This window comes from Anolis carolinensis, chromosome 1 (genome assembly GCF_035594765.1).
Source record: "Anolis carolinensis isolate JA03-04 chromosome 1, rAnoCar3.1.pri, whole genome shotgun sequence".
Lineage (NCBI taxonomy): Eukaryota > Metazoa > Chordata > Lepidosauria > Squamata > Dactyloidae > Anolis > Anolis carolinensis.
Window position 1 is genome coordinate 48,397,832 of NC_085841.1, and position 22,082 is coordinate 48,419,913.

The 22,082-nt window shown below is 41.3% G+C and overlaps 1 protein-coding gene across 2 annotated transcripts in view; it reads right to left on the bottom strand.

Moving 5' to 3' along the window:
- The window catches only part of tmem151b (transmembrane protein 151B), a 31,840-nt gene extending 25,521 nt beyond the window's left edge, over positions 1 to 6,319 (bottom strand). For both annotated transcript variants that reach the window (XR_010003814.1, XM_062973762.1), the window contains exon 1: positions 5,483 to 6,319. Coding sequence is in view for 1 of the 2 variants with exons in the window: in XM_062973762.1 (XP_062829832.1) it covers positions 5,483 to 5,596 (114 nt within the window). In the remaining variant the exon portion in view is untranslated. The remainder of the gene's footprint in view (positions 1 to 5,482) is intronic.
- Between the last annotated feature and the right edge of the window lie 15,763 nt (positions 6,320 to 22,082).

Consider the following 22,082-nt stretch of genomic DNA (forward strand, 5'->3'; position numbering starts at 1 on the left):
TACAGTAGAGTCTCATTTATCCAACACTCACTTATCCAACGTTCTGGATTATCCAACACATTTTTGTAGTCAATGTTTTCAATATATTGTGATATTTTGGTGCTAAATTCATAAATATAGTAATTACTACATAGCATTACTGCGTATTGAATTACTTTTTCTGTCAAATTTGTTGTCTAACATGATGTTTTGGTGCTTCATTTGTAAAATCATAACCTAATTTGATGTTTAATAGGCTTTTCCTTAATGCCTCCTTATTATCCAACATATTCGCTTATCCAACATTCTGCCGGCCCGTTTATGTTGGATAAGTGAGACTCTACTTGTACCGTATTGTTACTCCAAACTGACCGCAGATTTTAAAGTGTATAACAAAAATAACATTGTCCACTGCTGTTTTAAATCACTCAATATTGGTATTAAGTATTGGAATATTCTCACACTCAACTGAAATAACTATGGTTTTCTGCTTTAAATGCCTCATTTTTTTTAGAAAAAGTAAAAATTAACCCGCCATTTCATTAAACATTTAACTGTTGACACTGATACATGCCCTAGTTACATCCCCTTTGGATTACTCTAATGAACTCTATGGAGAGGCTGCCTTTGAAGAATATTTGGAAACTTCAGTTCCTCCAAAAAGCTGCAGTCAAATTGTGAATTGGTGCTGCTTCTCTTCTTATTTATTTATTTATTTGCAGTATTTATATTCCACCCTTCTCACCTGAAGGGGACTCAGAGCAGATCACAATGTATACATGGCAAACATTCAATGCCATTAGACATACAACATAAAGACACAAAGACAGAGACAAAGACATAGAGGCAATTTAACATTTTCCTGCTTCCGGCTTCATGAGGGTAGGCTCGATTCCTACTACTGTCATAAGCTCTTCCAGTTCAAATGGAGGATGCCCACAGACCCTGGAATTCTCTTCTAATGGAGATCAGACAATCCATCTTTGTTGTCCCTCAAAACAGACTGCAAGAGCTCTGAAATAATGCGTCAGGGGATTCTGGGTATACATAATGCCTTTCAATATTTATTTTAAACTGTTTTCATTCCATGGTTACATTTTAATTTATTTTTGTATGTTTTTATCTTTCATGTTTCTTCTTATACTTTTTCAATTGCTGTAACATGCCCAGAGTCCCAGTTCTGCTAAAAGGTAGCAGATAATAAGAATAAGAAAAGTGACCATAGCAGGGCTGGACAAAAGTGGATCTCCAGATGTTTCTCCACTATCACAGTTCCCATCAATCCTAGCCAGTATAACCAATACTACATGGGAATTGCAGTCCAAAAATATCTTGAGGGCTAAGGTTGCTCTTCTCTTAACTATAGCATTGTAACTACACATAAGTCCCTGTATGAATGCTTCAGATATCATGGCAGTTAATATGCTGCTGTACAACCTTTCTCCCTCATTCATAAATGGGATAGCACTGTATATGAAGTTGGGCAAAACTCTGATTCAACTGCCCTAAAGACACCAGATTTCTGATCTTTGAAGCCAAGCAACCTCAGCTCTGGTTAATACTAGGATGGGAGACCACTAACCAATAATAAGTACTGTTGGCAATATTTCAGAGGAAGGAACTGACAAAATCACATCTGAATATTTCTTGTATAACGAAACAAAATTCAGAAGTTCATCATGGGTTTGTCATAGCTCAAAAGGTGACCTGAAGGCATGTATAAACAACAGCACTAAGTAGCCACATCCACATGTACAAGTACCACTACACACCTCTCCAGGATACAAGGGAGGAAGAAAGAAACAGAATCAAAGGGTGCTTCTTTCCTTATTCCAGAGAAAGAGGGAATATGAAAAATGTGCCCTTAGGAGCTGTTCTCGTTCATGCAAATTCTGCAGAACAGACTTGCTGGGGAAAGAAAATGCACACTACAACTGTGGTATACCTTCATCCTATTTATGACAAACTCCTTCTTCGTAGGTGTTCAGGCACTAAGAAAAACATTTACTGCCAGGAACAAGGGGAAAAGAAAGTAGAAGAGCTAATGTCTTGCATGGGGAAGGTTTTCTGTCCAGTTCTTTGTTATTTCTCTATAAAAGCATCAGTACCAAATGTTGTGACATGAGAGAGAACACAGTTATGTTGTTTTCTTTGCCTACAGCATGTATAAGCTCTTTAAGGTCCAACACACTCCTTACTTCCTAAGTCTTCGCTTTTGCAGAACCTTCTGGGATTACCTCATCTTCAAGGTTTATTCATAGTTACACACTCTTACTTCAGCATTCACATTAACTTGTTGCAGGTTCTTTTTAAAGGAATCGCATCAGCATGCTTACAGATCTATGCTTGCTTACGGCAAGATTATAGACAATCACTGACACAGGCATTCACTAGGGAGGGAAGAGAAGATGTCAACATTTCTTATGACTTTCAGCTGGGAAGGACAGTGTAGCGTACTGCACAATGTGCAACCAAATACTAATGCCATGTCAATTGTGTAGCCCGTGGCATCTTTTCTTCTCTGACATGGACTGCTGGGTTCCTTTTGGTTAGCAAGAAGAAACACAAACTCAATGTCAACACCAGTATCCTTTTCCTTGTACAGGCATTCAAACAACTGCATCCTTTTTGGTGGACTTTCAAATCAATTTTTGAGATATGGCAACCCCAAGGCAAACCTAGGACTGTCTTGGCAAGATTTTTTTCCCCAAATTAAGATCACAATTCTTTGATAGCTTAATTTGGGGAAACAAATTTTGCCAAGACAGTCCTATAATAGGCTTACATGCCTCATCACACTAGAGCATGAATCCACTTTAAATCTAGTTTCTGCCTTCTGCAAAATTCTGGGGTTTGTAGTTGGTGAGGCTCAGGACCTCTCTGGCTGAGCTGTTTAAAGCCCCTCCCTAAAGTGGATTTAAAGTGGATCCAAGCTCTAGTGTGATGAGGTCCATAGAGTAGACTCACAGAGTTGGAAGAGACTACCAGGACTATCCAGTCCCCTTCTCCCATGCAGGAACACACAATCAAAGCACTCCTGACAGATAGCCATCCAGTTTCTGCTTAAAAGCCACTGTGGAACCCTGGGAATTTTATTTTGGTATGGTACTAGTCCTCTCTGGCAGAGAAGGCTAAACACCCTGTACATCTCCCAGAATTTCATAGCATTGAGCCAGGGCAGTCAAAGTGAGGTCAAACTGCATTATTTGTATATGCACGCTCCAGGATCATCTCCTCATTCCTACACTGGTAGTTATTAACAAATTAGAATAGACACCTGACAGATAACCAAGACTAGGGCTAAATCTCTGCAGAAGTAATGCAGTCTGGCTCAGTAAGACAAGCATCTGCAGCAGCCAAAAAGAGAGCGACAAGTCCAATGACTGACAAGGAGAGGAAAACATTAATTTGTTGTCAAAGGTTTTCATGGCTTGAATCACTGAGCTGCTGTGAGTTTTCCAGTCTGTATGGCCATGTTCCAGAAGCATTCTCTCTGGATGTTTTGCCCACATCTATGGAAGGCATCCTGAGAGGTTATGGGGTTTGTTGGAAACTAAGCAAATGAGGTTTATTTATCTGTAGAAGGTCCAGGGTGGGAGAAAGAACTCTTGTCTGTTAATGTTGTAATTAATCACCTTGACTAGCATTGAAATAGGAATCAGCCAGGCTTTCAAGCTGCAAGGCTTTTCAATGCTAATCAAGGTGATTAATTGCAACATTCACACTTGCTTTCAACAGACAAGAATGCTTTCTTCCACTCTGGACCTTCCATAGATATATAAACCTCACTTGCTTAGTTTCCAACAAACCTCACAACCTCTGAGGATGCCTGCCATAGATGCAAGTGAAACGTCAGGAGAGAATGCTTCTGGAACATGGCCATACAGCCTGGAAAACCCACAGCAACCCAAAACATTAATGATTCTTAGAGTGCATCTGCATCGTAGAATTAAAGCCCACTTTTAAACTGCCATGGTTCACTGCCCTCTTTGGCAAGAAGTCTAAAAACCACATACAACAACAACCTTCAGAATCCCATAGCATTGAGCCTTGATGGTTAAATTGAGGTCAAACTGCTGTAATTGTACAGTGTACATAAAAAGCTATTTCCAAGATTCCCAAACTCTGGTTTTCTAGGTGCTTTGAACTTCAGCACCCAGAAGTTTCAGGTGCTTTGGTCAAAGATCAGTGATGCTGGGAACTTAAAACACCTGGAAGACCAGAGTTTGGAAACACTGGTCTCAGTTGTCTAACCAAGTGACTATTCTGGTTTGTGAAGGACCACCAGCGCAGGGACAAGGAGGGCATGGTATTCCAGATCCCACAGGCTGCATCTACCATTCTACCCTGTCAAATTGATGCAGTTCGGCACCACATCAGCTGCCATGGCTCAATGCTATGGAATCCCAGGAGTTGTAGTTTGGTGAGGCATCATCACTCTTTGGCAAGGAAGGCTGAACACCTTAGCACTGAAACATGGTGGTGGAAGTGGTGTCAAACTGCATTATTTGTATATGCACACTCCAGGATCATCTCCTCATTCCTACACTGGTAGTTATTAACAAATTAGAATAGAGCCTCCGATGGCTTAGGGGATAAAAGTCTTGTGACTTTAAGGTTGGGTTGCTGACCTGAAGGCTGCCAGGTTCTAATCCCACCTGGGGAGAGCACGGATGAGCTCCCTCTATCAGCTCCAGCTCCATGCGGGGACATGAGAGAAGCCTCCCACAAGGATGGTAAAACATTAAAACATCCGGGAGTCCCCTGGGCAACGTCCTTGCAGACGGCCAATTCTCTCACTCCAGAAGCAACTCCAGTTGCTCCTGACACAAAAAAAAAAATGTGTTGTCGAATGGTTTCTTGGCCGGAATTATTGGGTTGCTGTGAGTTTTCCAGGCTGTATGTCCATGTTCCAGAAGCATTCTCTCCTGACATTTCGCCCACATCTATGGCAGGCATCCTCAGAGGTTGTTGAGGTCTGTTTGGGGATTCCTATGTTAAGGCAGTATTGCCCAAACATGAAAGGCTAAATCAACCAGAGAAGTCAGCCATGGAAGAGCACTTGATGAACCAACCTGGACACAGCAGAAATGCTGGACCACTCTAACAACTACTTGACGACACCGAGAAGCCATTGAAATCCACAAGCATGGATTGTCCTAAAATCAGGACAATAAAAAATAACACATTCAGGAGAGAATGAATGCATGCTCTATCTCAGGCATGGGCAAAGTTGGGTCGTCAGTCCAGGTGTTTTGGACTTCAACGGCCACCATTCCTGGCCTCAGGCCCCTTCCTTTTCCCCCTCAGCCGCTGCGGCTGAGGGGGAAAAGGAAGGGGCCTGAGGCCAGGAATGGTGGCCGTTGAAGTCCAAAACACCTGGACTGACGACCCAACTTTGCTCATGCCTGCCCTAACTGGCTTGTGAAGAAGCTCTCACTGAGGAAAGCACGTCTACACTGCAGAATGAAGGGAAAGCAAGGCGAGGCAAGGCAAGGCTCACCTCCTCGCGGGCGCCCTCCGCCGCCTCCGCCTCCTCCTCCTGAGGCACCGAGGTGCTGCTGCCTCTCTCGCTGCTGCTGCTGGCCAGGGCGGCCGCCGAGGCCGGGGGGGACATGGCGGAGGCAGCGACTCGGGGCCTCTCGGGTCCGCGACTCGCATTATTGTTACGGTTAGGAGCGAGGAGGAGCCGCCGCCTTCTCCGCCTTCGCCGCCGCCGTCATGCCGTGGGCCCCGCAGTCTGAGGCGGGTGGCTTCGCGCCTTCGCCCGGCTGGTGGCTTGCTTCGCGCCTGCGGGGATGCTCTGGCGGAGGCGGACGGACGCCGAGTGACAGCGGGAGAGAGGGAGAGCGCAGTTGCGCGCATGCTCCGTGGGAGGGAGGAAGCAAGCAAGCAAAGGGAATGGGGTAGGATAGGGGCAGCAAAGCGTGGCAAAGCGCGGCAAAGCGCTCAGGCTGTTGGGAGCGAAAGACGTCGCCTCAGTTCCTCTTTCTCTGAGAGCGTGACCTTGAGGCTGCGGAGTCTCCCTCTGTCACCCAGAATCCCTGAGAGGCTGTTGTATGTTTTCCGGGCTCCATGGCCATGTTCCAGAAGCATTCTCTCCTGACGTTTCGCCCACATCTATGACAAGCGATAATTTCCATGCGGCGGCTATAAAAGCCAATGGGATTTTGGATTGCTTCCAGGCCCCTAGCCAGGATTTTGATTCCAGGGGTGGGATTTGTTTCGGGGGGCTGAGTCTAAGTGAGAGAGGACCTGCCCTAGCAAACCTTTTGTATCGTTATCCCAATACCCCCATGCATATGGGATATATTGAGCATGGTGATCAGATCATGATATGATAATATGATCATGAAATAATAAATGTAAGGCCTTTTCGCGGACCACCCTGAGAATTTCGGGGTGAGTGCGGATGAGCTCCCTCTATCAGCTCCAGCTCCATGCGGGGACACGAGAGAAGCCTCCCACAAGGATGGTAAAAACATCAAAACATCCGAGCGTCCCCGGGTAAAGTCCTTGCAGACAGCCAATTCTCTCACTCCAGAAGCGACTCAAGTTGCTCCTGACACGAAAAAAAAAACAAAACAAAACCCGGCTACATGCCTACCTGCATCAATAGGAGTATAGTGTCTACAACAGGCATGAGGAAATTTGGGCCCTCCAGGTGTTTTAGACTCCAACTCCCACCATTCCTCACAGCCTCAGGCTCCTCCCTTTCCCCCCTCAGCCGCTTAAAGATGTTCAACATCTTTATTAATGACTTAGGGTTAGAAGGCAGGATCATCAAGTTTGCAGACGACACCAAATTGGGAGGGATAGTCAATACTCCAGAAGACAGTAGCAGAATCCAAAAACGATCTTAACAGATTAGAGAGATGATTGGCCGAAACTAAGAAAATGAAGTTCAACAGGGACAAATGCAAGATACTCCACTTAGGCAGAAAAAATGGAATGCAAAGATACAGAATGGGGGACGCCTGGCTCAACAGCAGTACCTGTGAAAAAGACCGTGGAGTCCTCATGGACAACAAGTTAAACATGAACCAACAATGTGATGCGGCAGCAAAAAAAGCCAATGGGAGTTTGGCCTGAATCAATAGGAGTCTAGTGTCTAGATCCAGGGAAGTCATGCCACCCCTCTATTCCGCCTTGGTCTGACCACACTGGAATCACCACTGTATCCAATTCTGGGCACCGCAGTTGAAGGGAGATGTTAACAAGCTGGAATGGGTCCAGAGGAGGGCGACTAAAATGATCAAGGGTCTGGCGATCAAGCCCTTAAAGAGCTGATCATGTTTAGCCTGCAGAAGAGAAGGCTGAGAGGAGACATGATAGCCATGTACAAATACGTGAAGGGAAGTCATAGGGAGGAGGGAGCAAGCTTGTTTTTTGCACATTTATGGCAGACATCCTCAGAGGTTGTGAGGTCTGTTGGAAACTAGGCAAATGAGGTTTATATATCTGTGGAAAGTCCAAGGTGGGAGAAATAATTCTTGTCTGTTTGAGGCAAGTGTGAATGGTGTAAATTGGCCACCTTGATTAGCATTGACTGGTTAATTCATACTTGCCTCAAACAGACAAGAATTCTTTCTCCCACCTTGGACATTCCACATATATATAAACTCCACTTGCTTTGTTTCCAATGGACCTCACCATCGATGAGGATTCCTGCCATATAGGTGGGTGAAACGTCGGGAGAGAATGCTTCTGGAACATGGCCAGACAGCCCGGAAAACTCACATCAACCCAGTGATTCCAGTCATGAAAGCCTTCAACAACACATCTTGCAAGTACTGATTTATTATCATTACATGATTGATTTTATACCTATTTTATCAGCTGGGAAAAGTTTAAGAAGCCCAGGACTAGATGACCCTTGTGGTCCCTTCCAGCTTTTAAGATTCAGAGTTGCCATCTCCCATCCGAAGAAATAAGCATTGAAGGCCCGCAGCCACATAACCAGCACGTGCCCTGTCTGCCTGAATTATCTCTTCAAATAAATCAAAGTATTTGACTTGCTGCAGACAATTAAAGTTGCTGTCAAGGAGATGAGAGGAAGAGTCTCAAAGGGTCCATTAGTGGCCAAAATGAATAGCTACGCTGCTGAGATGGGTAAATGGAAGCACACATAGGGAGCAGACCCATCTCGAAAAAACATTTCCCAGCAGGCAGAGCAGAAAGAGGGCCTTTCAGAGGGACTTCCATAGCTTTGCTTACAACAGGTTATTCCATCTAACACAATCTCTTCAAGTCCCTTTGAAATGCACTCTTCTTCTAGGTCTGGAGGCTTCCAGATTCAGAAATTATTTAGTAAATCCAAAAATGCCTTTATAGTTTCAAAAGAGAAAGTGGAAAGAAATCCAGCAGCACCTTTGAGAGTAACTGGGTTGTTTTCGTATGAGCTCTCATGCATATCAATTTGCTTCTTCAGATAAAATTTAGATTTCAAAGAAGCCAGAATCTCATAGATGGGATTCTTCAGGGCATTTCGAAATATACCATCTGTGTTAACATCTATTGCCTAGTTACCAGTCAAAATAGTCAGGGCTCATATCCTGCCATAAGGATTTCCCTTAATTGAGAAATGACAAAATGCCAGTAATGATCATGGACCCCAGAAAGGAGGGGGCAGGTAGCCACAAGAAATATGCCAGCTGTGGCAATGATCAGACACATTGGTCCCCAATGCTTTTATGCAATTGAGTGTCCTTAGGAATTATCAGTGAGAAATGTACTGAATGACCAAGTAATTTACCCTGTTCTTACTGTGCCCTATACCTGATTCAAGCTTGGTAGATAAACGCAATTTTGCTTTTTCTTTCCATTTACTCTGTACGGCAATGTTTATCTTCTTTTTGTATAGCTTTCATGCTATTCAGATAGTTTGCTGCTTCAGTTGATTATTGTTACTTGTCTGTCATCCTTTCAATTCTTTTATATGATTGCATTCAGGCCTGTAGCGAGAGGGGGGGGGGGTTAGGGGTTCAACACCCCCCCCCCCCCCGAAATTTTTCAGGTTATAAAAAAAACCTGGTTTACTCATGAATTTTAACTGGTTAACCAAATCCCCATGCTAAGTCTATGAGACACAAAACATTAAGAGTCCCTCCAGGCACTATTTCAAGCAGATATTGACAGGTTTGTAGCGGGGAGGGGTGTGTGCTAGGGGTTAACCCCCCCCCCACCCCCCGAAATTTTCAAAACCCCTCCCGAAATTTTTTTCTGGCTACGGCCCTGATTGCATTACTTAGGTAAAGGTTTTCCCTTGACATTAAGTCTAGTCGTGTCCGACTCTGGGGGTTGGTGCTCATCTCCATTTCTAAGACGAAGAACTGGTGTTGTCCGTAGACACCTCCAAGGTCATGTGGCTGGCATGACTGCGTGGAGTGCCGTTAACTTCTCGCCAGAGCGGTACCTATTGATCTACTCACATTTGCATGTTTTCGAACTGCTAGGTTGGCAGAAGCTGGGGCTAACAGTGGGAACTAACCCCACTCCCCAGATTCGAACTGCCAACCTTTCAGTCAGCAAATTCAGCAGCTCAGCGGTTTAACCTGCTGCGCCATCGGGGGCTCCATTAGGTAGTTTACACCATTTTTTTATTTCTTCTTGATGGTACAGTGTGTTCCCCTGCTGGTTGCACAGAATCCCCACTTTTGGTTTATATTTTTCTTTGATTTCTTGGGTCTTAATAGTTTTTTATTCTACTTTTTATTGTGGTGGCAATCTTCCATGGACTGTTATAGCAGTTCTCATCACATTCACATTTTAAACGTACTCCTGTAACTATTGCCCCTTCTACACTGCTGTATAATCCGGATTATCAAAGCAGATAATCCACATTACCTGCTTTGAACTGGATTATATAAATCTACACTGCCATATAATCCAGTTCAAAGCAAATAATCTGGATTTTATATGGCAGTGTAGAAGGGGCCTTTGGCAGCCGGAATGGAAAAGATGACAGATTCATTCATGGAAGAACGATCTGAAAATTAATCCACAAGTCAACCCAACAAAGTGCTAAATGTTATATCCTAGATGTTCCCTAAACTGCTACATTTTGAAAGAGAATCCTCAGCCATGAATTGTGGTAACTTTCAAAGCAGAATCCCAGACAGAGTCATTGCTGCTTGAATGTTGAGAATGTCACTTCTAAAAAGTGAAATTCAATTGTATTTCACCAATACAGTAGAGTGTCGCCTATCCAACCTTCGCTCATCCAACGTTCTATATTATCCAGCGCAGTCTGCCTCCTGCCTGGATCCACAGCTGTTTCTCTAGGTAGCAATTCTATTTTTATTTGTAGTCATTTTTTTTAGTAGACAATGTTTTGCAGTCAATGTTTTCAATACATTGCAATGTTTTGGTGCTAAATTTGTAATTACAGTAATTACTACATAATGTTACCATGTATTGAACTGCTTTTCCTGTCAGTTTGCTGTAAAACATGATATTTTGGTGCTTAATTTGTAAAATCATATCATAATTTGACGTTTAATAGGCTTTTCCTTAATCCCTCTTTATTATCCAACATTTTCACTTATCTAATGTTCTGTCCGTTTATGTTGGATAAGCGAGACTCTATTGTATATGAAGATGTCTTAAATAAAAACAGTTTCATTAAAGAATTAAACCATAGATATTTCCCCATATGTAAAGTGATATCGTGAAATGATGTTTATTCCTCTCCTAATACCTAATGAGTTAAAATTTTAGAGGAAGGGAATGTGTCATGTTCCAGAACTGGGATTTAAAAAGTACTGTGCCCCTCCTTTGGCAATTTCCTCACATTTTATTCCATTTTCTGGCAAAGTGCTAAATTATTTAAAGGAAGACTTTCCCTGGGAAGAGGAATGAAAATGAGGGCACATCTGTATGTCATCCCAATGCACTTTTGTCACTTTCAAAGAGATGTGCATCCTGATGTGAGGGAGTGTCAATCTCTTTGCCATGGCAACATGGATGAGTCCTCGCTCGCTCCCTCCTCAGCAATTTGTGAGCTTCTTTGCTGGACAAAAACTAACCTAATTATTCACCAAATAATTGCCTTTTTAAAAATAGTAATATTTATTTATTTACCCTATTTATATCCCACCTTTCTCTACCCCAAAGGGAGCTCAAAGCGGCTTACGTATGGCTATTATTCAGTGCCTTGAAACACATACAAAACATTAAGCTTAAAAATAATTGAGTTAAAATTAATGTGTATGTTAAACATTTAAAACATTACAATAAATATTAAAATCATGCCATCCTGAAATGGATTGCTGACAGAGCTTCTGCCCTCAGAAGAACATATATTACAGTATTCCCCTTTCTTCTTCCTCTTCTTTTTTTACATGTTTAAGGGAAAAAATCAGAAATCTCAAGGAAACATACTGTGAAATCTTTATGAGATTCTTAACTGATTCTAATACAGGTGTTATTACAATATTCCTGTTTGGATTTTTTTTTCTCTCCCCCCCCCCCCCCCCCAAATGTATAGGGCATTTTACTATTCTAGGGAAGGCAGGCCTGGATTTAATCTCTGCCTTCCCAGCGTTTCCATGGGAACAGTGGCAAAACTGAGGCGCTTGTGAATTTCACAGTCTGCCACAAATCCACTTTCCTTCACCTAAGCAAATGCAGCCTAAAACATCAGAGGTAGAAAAAGAAGGATGGCTTCTGTCCTTAGGTGCCGTGAACGCATTCATCCTGAAACAGAAAAATGAGGACAGACAGGAAAAGTTCAGCTGCTGGCCTTTCCACCTCTGTTTCCTTAGAATCTGCAAATCCAAAAGATGATTTTTATGAAGCTTATTGAACTATTTTACATGGAGTTGCTTTAAAAAAAAAAGAATGCATATGTCTGAAAATGGGCAAAATCAGATATTCATTCCCACCCCCCATAATGTTCAATAAGAAAACAAAGAGAACTCTCCTAAATCAGACCAAGAGTGTGTCTTGCTTGGCATTTCTGTCAACCCAAAAATTACATAGTGGAAATCTGCAAACAGGTAGCATTTTGTTCATGTTAAACAGCAAAGTAGATTTGCCTCTTGTACATTTTATGCCTATGTAGAGGAGTGAACTCAGCAGGGATCATTTGCCATGCTATTAGGTAACAGGCAACACCTGCTGATATGTCCTCTTCTAAAAACTTGACATTATACTAAATTTCCTTTGACCAGAAGCTGGCCACTTTGAGTGCCTCTGGTGTCGCTGTAAAAAGGCTCCCCATTGTGCATGTAAATAAAGAAATCAAACATCAAATGTTAACCCTGTTTCTTGGAATATTTAACTCGCTGGTTCCAAAAACGGTGCCAGTTTTCCCCTATCAGCTTTAGTTTTTGAGATACGGAACATATGAAATCTACCATATGTCATTTGCTTGCCCATAGAATTCCATGCTAACCATATCTAGGGAACTAGAACTGATGTTGTTTATCCAATGTAATTTTCGGAAGCAGCACCCAAATAACCTGAGGAACAGGTCTTAAAACTAAGACATCAAGGGAAAAAAGTTTGGGTAGACTGTGAACTGTCGCTTTTAGAAAAAAGGTTCAGAAATAACACAACAACTAGGAATTATAGTACAGCTATATCTTGGTTAATGAAGTAGATGTGTTTCTGGAAATTCTTTGATAGTAAATTTGGTTCCACAGGCAAAAGTAAGATTGAAAGAATATGAATAGGCTCCCATCCCACAATAAAGAAGAACAACATGTTTCAACAAATATTTTATTCAAAACTTACAGTGTACACATGTGAAAACTACTGTTTATTTCACCAGCCTCAACTTTTCTTACAAGAACAAGAATCCAGCATTCATTTGGTGGCTTTCACCTCTCCAGTAGATCTTATTAACATCAGTGGACTATACAAATTGAAAAGTATCCATTAATGTTGTACAAATAGGAACCAAAGCCACCGAGTCTGTAGTAACTACAGCATCCAAATGTAGGGATGAGTCCCATACATAGACTAGAGTTTTACTTAAACAGGCAGGATAGTGATTCTAGTATACTGAGGTGAGACATTATTGGATAGTATCATGCTTTACATCTGGGATGGGAAACCATCTTCTTGCCAGGAATTAATAGCCAATTCAAAACACTCATGTATGAAGTATTCAAGGAATCCAATGCCAAAAAGAAAAAAAGTAATCCATAGACAACGGCTATGTAATCACAGCAATCTATTACTCCAATTTTAGGATTAGATTTCCCAGTGATAAGACCTGTTGTGCAAGACATGGGACAACTGATATTCTGACTTTCAACCCCCCCCCCCCCCCTTTGGCAGAATGTTTTGCACTGAACAGGTGTATTGGCAGAAGATACCATGCCTTTGGAACACATAGAGCAATGGAATTTGCAGTGAAGATAATGCAAAAGCTTTTCTGGAAACAAAATAAAACTGTAGGTTTTCCATTAAAAAATGGACAGCAGTCCAGGTCAAAGGCTGATGAGATACAGAAGTAAAGCACTACTGCCTATGAGAGATTGTTTGTTATCACACTGAGGGATTAATTAACACTGCCAGTTAAAACAAATTACATAGGATGAGAGATGAGCTGAAGTCTTGAGAGCCATGCTGTAAAGAGATGCAGTCACAAGTCTATGTGCAAAAGAATGGCAAAGGCACACAGCACACATATTCTGTGAAGCTGTAAGAGATAGTGGAGAGCAACTGAGACATACCGTAATTATTTCATACATTTGTATATCTTGCCTTCTCACCCCAGGCGGGGGGGGGGGGGGGATGACTCAGGGTGGCATTACAACCGGCAACCATTAGATGCCAAACACAAATATAAAACAATTACAGTTAAAACAGATAGTTAAAAACATCAGTTATAAAAGCATCATTTAAAATTACACAAATTTAAGTCATAATCCAGGTCTGTCCATTGTAAATCACATAAATAATTATTATTATCGCTGTGTCTGCTGCTTGAATGCTTGGTCCCACAACCATGTTTTAAGTTTTTTTCCTAAAGGACAGGAGGGAGGGGGCTACCTTGAGGAGGGAGTTCCACAGACGAGGGGCCACCACTGAGAAGGCCCTGTCTCTCGTCCCCACCAATCGCACTTGCAAGGGTGGTGGGATCGAGAGCAGGACCTCTCCCGACAATCTTAACTTCTGAGGTGGATCATAGAAGGAGATACTTTCAAACAAGTAAGCTGGGCCAGAACCGTAGACTTTCCAAGAATCCTATTTCATATGGAATGTAAATGCATTGAAATTTTGAGAATGCTTTGAAATACTGAGAATGGGCACCAGCCATGCCTTCTATAAACCAACCTATATTTGGTACACAGCAGCCGTGACCTCTGTACCTCATGTCAGGGGTCCATCTACTGAGATCATGATTGGAGCAGTGCCTCTTTCTTTGTCTTGCCCAACAAAACAAAACAGCCCCAAATCTTGTATTTTCTATGAATACATCTCACAACACAGCAGTCCTGGAGCATTTGGTATATGGCTAAACAAATTAAATCGAACGGTTCAAGATTTCTGTCTGTTGCAAGCATGGTTGGCAACCAATTTGCCTTCTTTCAGCACGAAGCAAGAGGCACGAGGCATGTGAAACCTTGCCTTTGTAGTTTGAGATAACACTAAGTAGCACTGGTGTCATAAAATGTTTAACAATAGTAGTAGTAGTAGTAGTAATAACTATTTCTTATGCGCCTCTCCTTGTGGTTTGAGGCATGCTACAAAACAGCTAAAACACATAATAAAAATGTAGCAATATGTTGAAATTAATTACATGAGATGGACATCAGCAAGAATGGATTCAAAAGCAACACTACATTGGAAATAAATGCTATTATCCTTCTCATCTTTATGTGTCTAAGTGCTATCATACAAAATAGATTTTATATTGGATTTGTTGAATGGTTTCCTTAGTAACAATCTCATACATGACAATATGCTCCGCTACATGACAATATGCTCCACTACCTACTTTAATAGGTGCATCTTAACCATTGTTGCTGAGCTATATTTGCCTGTCAGAAGCTATTTGTTGTGTCATTGTGCAAACAGCCACTCATAATATAATTGCATCTTGAGCTTTTGTTGATGGCAACCAGCCTAATATAACTGGCTAGAGTCCTGTGTAAGAGCGCACCTAGTGTAAAGGAATGTTTATGTGTTCCTATGTGATATACATTATTGGCCCAAACTATAGGAAAAAGCATATTTTAAAGAGACACTGCTGGTTCCATTACAATAGTTCTTACTTCCAGCAAGGGAGAATTATAAAAAGGGACCTCAAATGTATTGCTGGTTGTCTCCATGATGCACTGGGATTTTCCAGTGAGTATTCTTGCTTTTCTTGCTTTAATCCGACTTTGCCCCATTTTTAGTAGAGTATCCTGTGGCTTTTCAGCACTCTGGATAGCTGGATTGGGTCCATTTTAGCCCAATCGTTTGCCCAGATTGACACTGCACCATCAGTACAACAGAACAACCTCATTTTGTCACTGTCACTTCCTCCCGGCCACAAAATTTTGTGCAAGCACCTGACTGTCACCTGTTTCATCTGCTAATGTCATAACAGGGAATCTATGCAACCAACAAGAAAGAGATCCATCTCCCCTTCTGAGCGAAGAAGGATATAATCCATGTATCTACTGTCTGTAAAGAGAAACTGCAGTTTGAATCAAATACACAGGAAGAGACATGGGGAGTTTTATTTGAATTCTATAAGCTTCTTGGGGCACCGGCTAGCTCCATAGAGATTAAGACAGATCCTACCATTAGAGAGAGAGAGGCAATGGCCTTGGCCAAACAATCCTGTCAGGCAGTACTAGCAACTATCCATTGGCTGTGTCTCCTAAACTCCAGGTAGTGGAGGATCCTAATTCTTCAACACTGTTGAAGGAAGATTAAACTGCCAATCCAGTTTCTCTATGTGGACTGAGGGGCTTTGGTGGAAAGCAACAGCCTATCGCCAGTGATGAAGTAAAATTCAGCTGCCAGACTAGTTGACTTCTATAGGTGGACTGAGAAGGAAATGCCATATTGCTCTTTACTACCATTAACAAAATACTTTTGACCAGGCTCCTGAAAATCTGATGTAGGAACACCTGAATAGACTGGCTATTATAGGATTTAAACTGTGCTTCAGCTCCTTCAGTGCTACACTTATATATTTATATATAAATGCAAATACTACAAAATATAAAGGAACCTTTAGCTGCCTTCTCACAAATGGGGTAGCAAGCCAATGTAACTGCTATTTTCCTAGATCTTTTTCGAGCTGAAAAAGTCTCAGATGGCATACCTGGGAAGTCTTCTTAGAAAGAGATTTCAAGTAAGTGATTTTGTCAGCTAAAAAGCCCCTGTCCCTAGTCACCATCTCCCACACGGGTGGCGCCAGTAAAACACTGTGAAGGACTTTCTGAGGCTGTTATTGCATCTATAAATTCATGTGGGAGAATGAAGACCTTACAGTACCTCAATCCCCAGTAGAGAGCTGAATAAAAAATAAGCGTGCTAACCCAACCAGAATAACGTTCATGACTAAGACACTATAGCCGAGCTGCAAATAAAATAGAATACAAACTCTGAGTTCCCAAAAGGCAGATCTGGGGAATGAGATTCTTTCAAGCACACGACCTCCTTCTACCTCCCCATGGGACTACTGTATGCACACACCTGCCAATGTGGTCAGCACAGAAGCAACATCCTGGAGGATAAAAACACTGATGCCGAAAGCCCTTTAAATGGCATCAGTGCCAGGGAACAGCTGGTTACCTGGGTAACCCTGCACAGCTCATCACTTATTCATGGCGCCTTGGCGTGCTGTTGAGTTTTGGAGCCCGTACTTAGCGCCGTCCCTTCTCCACCTCTAGGGGAAAGCATCGTTCCGTCTTCACAGCTTCTAATTCCTTCTCATCTCTTTATTCTTTCAGGAAGCAGATGGGTATGCCTCCCTTCCTGCTTGCCTTCACTAAAGCAGTTCCTCTGCCCAGAGCTAGATTTTCTTGTTTCTTTTTATTTTCCAAGCCTTTGTTGGGAATAAAAGTCCAGACCCAATATTTTGAATTTACCCTGGTGGAAAGGGATTTTGTCACACCTCAGAGACTTAGTTAAAGAAGTTGACAGCACAAGTTTTTATAGACTAAGTCTATGTCCTCGGGTGTGTGGAGTAAAGTGCCTAAGAACAGTCATTTGTAGGCCAACTTGATTGATTGCCATGCATTGCAGTGAGGAAAAAGCCACAGGGAATTTATGAGAATGGCAGGGAAAGATAAGGGACAGGTGGCAGCAAAATACAAGCCTGTGGCTTAGTGTCATAGAATGGTGAGTTTTCTCCTTCCAGTATCTGATTCTTCAGTATCTGATTCTTCTTTGCTTTGTAGGATGTTTTGGCTGCAAGAGTCTGAGCACACTGCGCCATAAGATGCGCTTTGGGGTCCTCTGCCAATGCATTTATAGGTTGATGCCAAGGAAACACTACACAGTCAAAAGGTTGTGAGGATAACATGGGCAACACACATCTTTCAGCTCATATGCTACTGCTACAGATGTTGTAAGAGCTATGCCTCACACTTTCTGAGATGTCACAAAGGACCTATGGGAACACTTTGCTTGATTGTTACTATCTTATTGGTGATGAACATGCGTACGTCCCTCTGTACAGACAAGAACTGGCAACTTCAGTGTTACAGTTTATAGGTGGCATGCAACCATCCATGTGTCTTGGGATTGTAACTCCCAAATATCCTAACCAGTATAGTCATTGTGAGGGTTTATTTATAATGGGAGATTTATTTCTTGTGTCAGAAGTGAACCAAGGGGTACAAGTTGCAATGGATTTGCAAACATAGAATTTTTTAAAGAAAAAATTTGGCATTAATACTAAATGTCTTTTGCCCTCCATTGTGCATGTAGCAGGGCTCAGAAGGCAACATCTGGACAGCTACAGGATTCCCATCCCTGTACTACTATGAACAAATAGAGCCCAGGAAATATTGTTTGGACTTGTGGTGTGCCTTCAGGTGATTTCTGATTTATGGTGATCCTAAGATGACCCAATCAAATGATTTTCTTGACAAAAATGGTTCAGAGTGGCTTTGTCCTTGCCTTCCTTTGCCTGGGAGTGTGATTTGCCCAAGATGAATCAGTAGGCTTCCTTTGCTGAGTGAAGATTCAAATCTTCCAGTGTCCTGTTCCAAGACTCAAACTACTATACCATGGTTCACTACAGCTCCAGGTTGGAGGATTTTCAAAACTCTGATGGAAGTATATATGAGCCAGACACCCAGAGATGTAGTTCCAGGGGAGCCAAATAATCCCCGCCAATTAAATATTCCTTGAATCTTCAAATTTATAGAATTGCACTAATTTAAAATTTTAGTTCAGCATTTTGATATACAGTTTAGTCATCTGAAGAAAAGGGGTGTGCAAAGAAGCCAAATGGAAAAGTTCTAGATGGACAGGATTTTCAGTGTCTCATTCTGTAATGTAGGAATTCTCAAGACTGAATTAAAATTTTATGAGGAGGGGCAGAATTCTTTTTTGTGGAGAAAATCCCCGCCCCCCCATACCCTCCGGACCTGCAGTGTCAAAATTAAAGGCATTTCTGCTTTTTCTTTTCTGTGCTCTTGTCCTAGCATGGAGCTCCATCTGCTGATGGGCTGTGGCATTTCACCAACACAAAGGATCTTAGAACATCCTCAAGCCACCTATTAATTAATGGTGGCCCCATTAATTTTGAAGGTTTCCTTAGCCAACGAATTCTTAGATGTGTTTTGCCAATTTCTTCCTCAGAAATACAGGTAGCTGATGGGTGGTCTCCGATCTAAATACTAACCAAAACTGACTTTGCTTAGCTTCAAAGATCAGAGGGCATCTGGTGCATTTTCAGAACAGGCGAAGAAGTATGTGAAAGGTTCTCGTGATCTTCATGTTAGTTAGCGCTCTATTACTAAGCCATGGCCTTTTCCCATAGTTATTTTAATTTAAAGTTATTGAAATTGCAGGAACTGTTCCAGCAGACATTGGCTTTCTGTTTGCAGCACAAGGGCTGTTGAGACTCAAAAAAGCATAGTTCAGGTATAGTTCAGTGAGTAAAATACTGTAGATGTGTTCACTTCTTTAACAAAAGATTTGGTACCAGAGGCAAAAATAACATGGAAAGATCAGAGATAGGCTCTTATCCATATGTTTCAGCAAATCTTTTATTCAAAATGTACTATGTGTACATGGAAAAAGAAACAAGTATGTCACGTCTATCTTTTATAAGTTAGAAAATGTATTTTGAAACATCTGAAAGTTTTAAAGATAGAATAAAATCGTATTCTTTTGGAAGAGGCTGCTTATTTGGATGCAGTGATGCTGAACAAATTGAAGCTGTTCAATAGCTTCTTGGGAATGGCAGTTTTCTGTCACTATAATCAAGAAGAGTATATAAAAAGTTACTTTTTGAATTACAGCTCCCAGAATCCCCCAGCCAGCATGATGATTATTTGCAGCCCAAAAATAATGTTTTCGAATTCTAGCATCAAGTTAGTTTTCCATTAAAGATAGTTGATTTAGTCAGGATAAAAAAACAGCTCAGTATTTTAATTAATTGGTCATTTACAAGGTTATTGGAAGAGAGAAACATTTTAATGCTCACATAAAGTAATTTGCTTCTTCCCTAGGTAAAAAATGTCATATCTACTTTTTGTGATATATTTTTAAAATTTGGTGTATAATTAAGAACCGTATGTTGTCAATTGGAATATTTTATTATTATCCTGGTTTTAATTTTTTGCTAGGTTAGTATAAAATTATTTATTTATTTGTTTGTTTCATTTATATACCACTTTTCTCACCCCTAGGGGAACTCAAAGCAGTTCACAACATAGTAAATGGCAAAGATTTGATGCCTCACATTCATATAAAAAAACAAGTCTAAAAGCAACCACATATAACCATAAGTTAGCTCATTAGAACTATATAAATCATCAAACATACCATAAAACATTAAAACATTAAACATTAAGGCACTTAAACATTGCATTGATCCTGTGGTTTCCTGTAGTTGCTTGCATATTGCTATCATACATTAAATGCCTGCCTGTACAGCCAAGTTTTAAGCTGTTTCCTGAGCACCAGGAGGGAGGGGGGCCACCACCGAGAAGGCCCTGTCTCTTGTCCCCACAAATCACACCTGCAAAGCCAACAGGACTGAGAGAAGGACCTTCCTGGGCAATCTTAATGTTCTAACTGGTTCATAAAGGGAGATGACAGGTAAGATGCACTGGAACCGTTTAGGGTTTTATAGGCTAAGTAGCTGTGCCCGGCCACGCGTTGCTGTGGCGTTGTCTGGTGGTGTTGGTGAGAAATTTGAGTTAGTGGTGGTATTGATGTCTGTTGTATGGTTGTCTTTATGTTTAGTATGTATTTGGTTGTTTGTGTAATGTGAAAGTGGTGAGAGTAGAGGGGGTCTTTGTCGCTGTGTAGTATTGTATAGTATGCATACGTTGTCCAAGTGTTGTGAATGTTTAGATTGTGTCTTGGTGCATAATAGAAAGGGTTGGGGTGGATGGCCGTTAGGGGTGTCTCCAAATTATTGGATTGTATAGTTCTATGATTATTATTATTATTGTTGCTGTTATCATCATGATTATTATCTTTGTTATCATCATCTTCCAGACTGTAATGTTTAAAGGAAACTGTAAGGGTTGCCAAATCCAATTGGAGTCTTCAGAAACTGTTTAAATAGTGGAAACTACTTGATATGTTTTGACTTTAGTCCACATTTAAGCCTTGATAATTACAGTTTCCTTTAAACATTACAATCTGGAAGATACTACTGTGAATTACAACAGTTGACTGTACTTATTATTTTCATTATTGTTGTTAACTCTCCGGTAATAATGTTTGTACATGATGCTCTAAATAACATAGTGCATTTTATGTTTTGAATCTTTATAGTATTTGCTTATCTTTTTCACATAGAAAGAAGATAGCTCTATACTCAGAGAGGCCTGACTATTTCTGTGGCCCTTACATGTCACATCTCTTTTTATGTTTTGAACCTTTATGGTGTTTGCTTATCTCTTCGACATTGTCTAGTATAGACATTTGTGTGTATTTATCATCTGTCAGGAGTGTTTGGATTGTGTCCTCCTGTGTGGTAGAAGGAAGTTTTGCTGGATGATTCTTAGGGGTCTCTGCAAACCTTAGGATTGTATGATGTTGTTGTTGTTGTTGTTGTTGTTATTATTATTATTATTATTATTATTATTGAGAGGTTGGGTGGCCATCTGTTGGGAGTGCTTGGATTGTGTCCTGCATGGCAAATCGTGGGAGGTGTTAGTTGGCCCTGATTGTTTAGTGTCTGGCATTCCCCTGTTTTAAGAGTGTTGTTTTTTATTTGGTGTTGTGATTTTAAGCTTGTTAAAATATTAGGAGTTAGATTGTGTTGATTGTCATGGTTCATAGCATATATTTAAAATATTGAGTATTAAAATGGGTTGGATATTGTAGAAGGTTGGATAAGGGAGAGTATAGTGGAGATAAATAATTCGGATGATGGGCGGGCGCTAGGACCCAGGGGACAGCTTTTTCCCATTGCCTGCCTTTCCTCTTGCCGGTGGGCCATGAGGCTTCTTTTTCCCTCCTGGCATGGCTCCCGATGGTGCGTTGTGGGTTCTGTCCATGTGGAGGTGCGTGATGTGATTTTTTGTTGTTTCAACCATAAGGCGTGGATGTTGTATTGTGTGGTGAAATTGCTAGGTTGTGGCGTGTTTAGTTTTGTTGTTTTGCTCGGTGCCGGAATTCCATTACCATTATATATATATAGAAATCAGCACTTTGAATTGTGCTTGGTAGCAGACTGGCAGCCAGTGGAGCTGACACAACAGGCACATTTCATAATCTGTTCATCAGTAAACCACTGAGAAAATAACAATTGGAAATACAGCCCTGAAGAAATTATGTGGTCACTTTTGGCAGCAGCAATGAGTGTTTTCTCCAGAAGTAGCAGTGAGTATGACCCCACATAACTGAGTCACCTCAAGTTATGTTCAGATTTCTTTTTCTTGGAAATGCATAATATGGGCTGAAGTTGCATTCTCAGCAGGATTTATTCCAGTCATATATTGGAGCCAGGA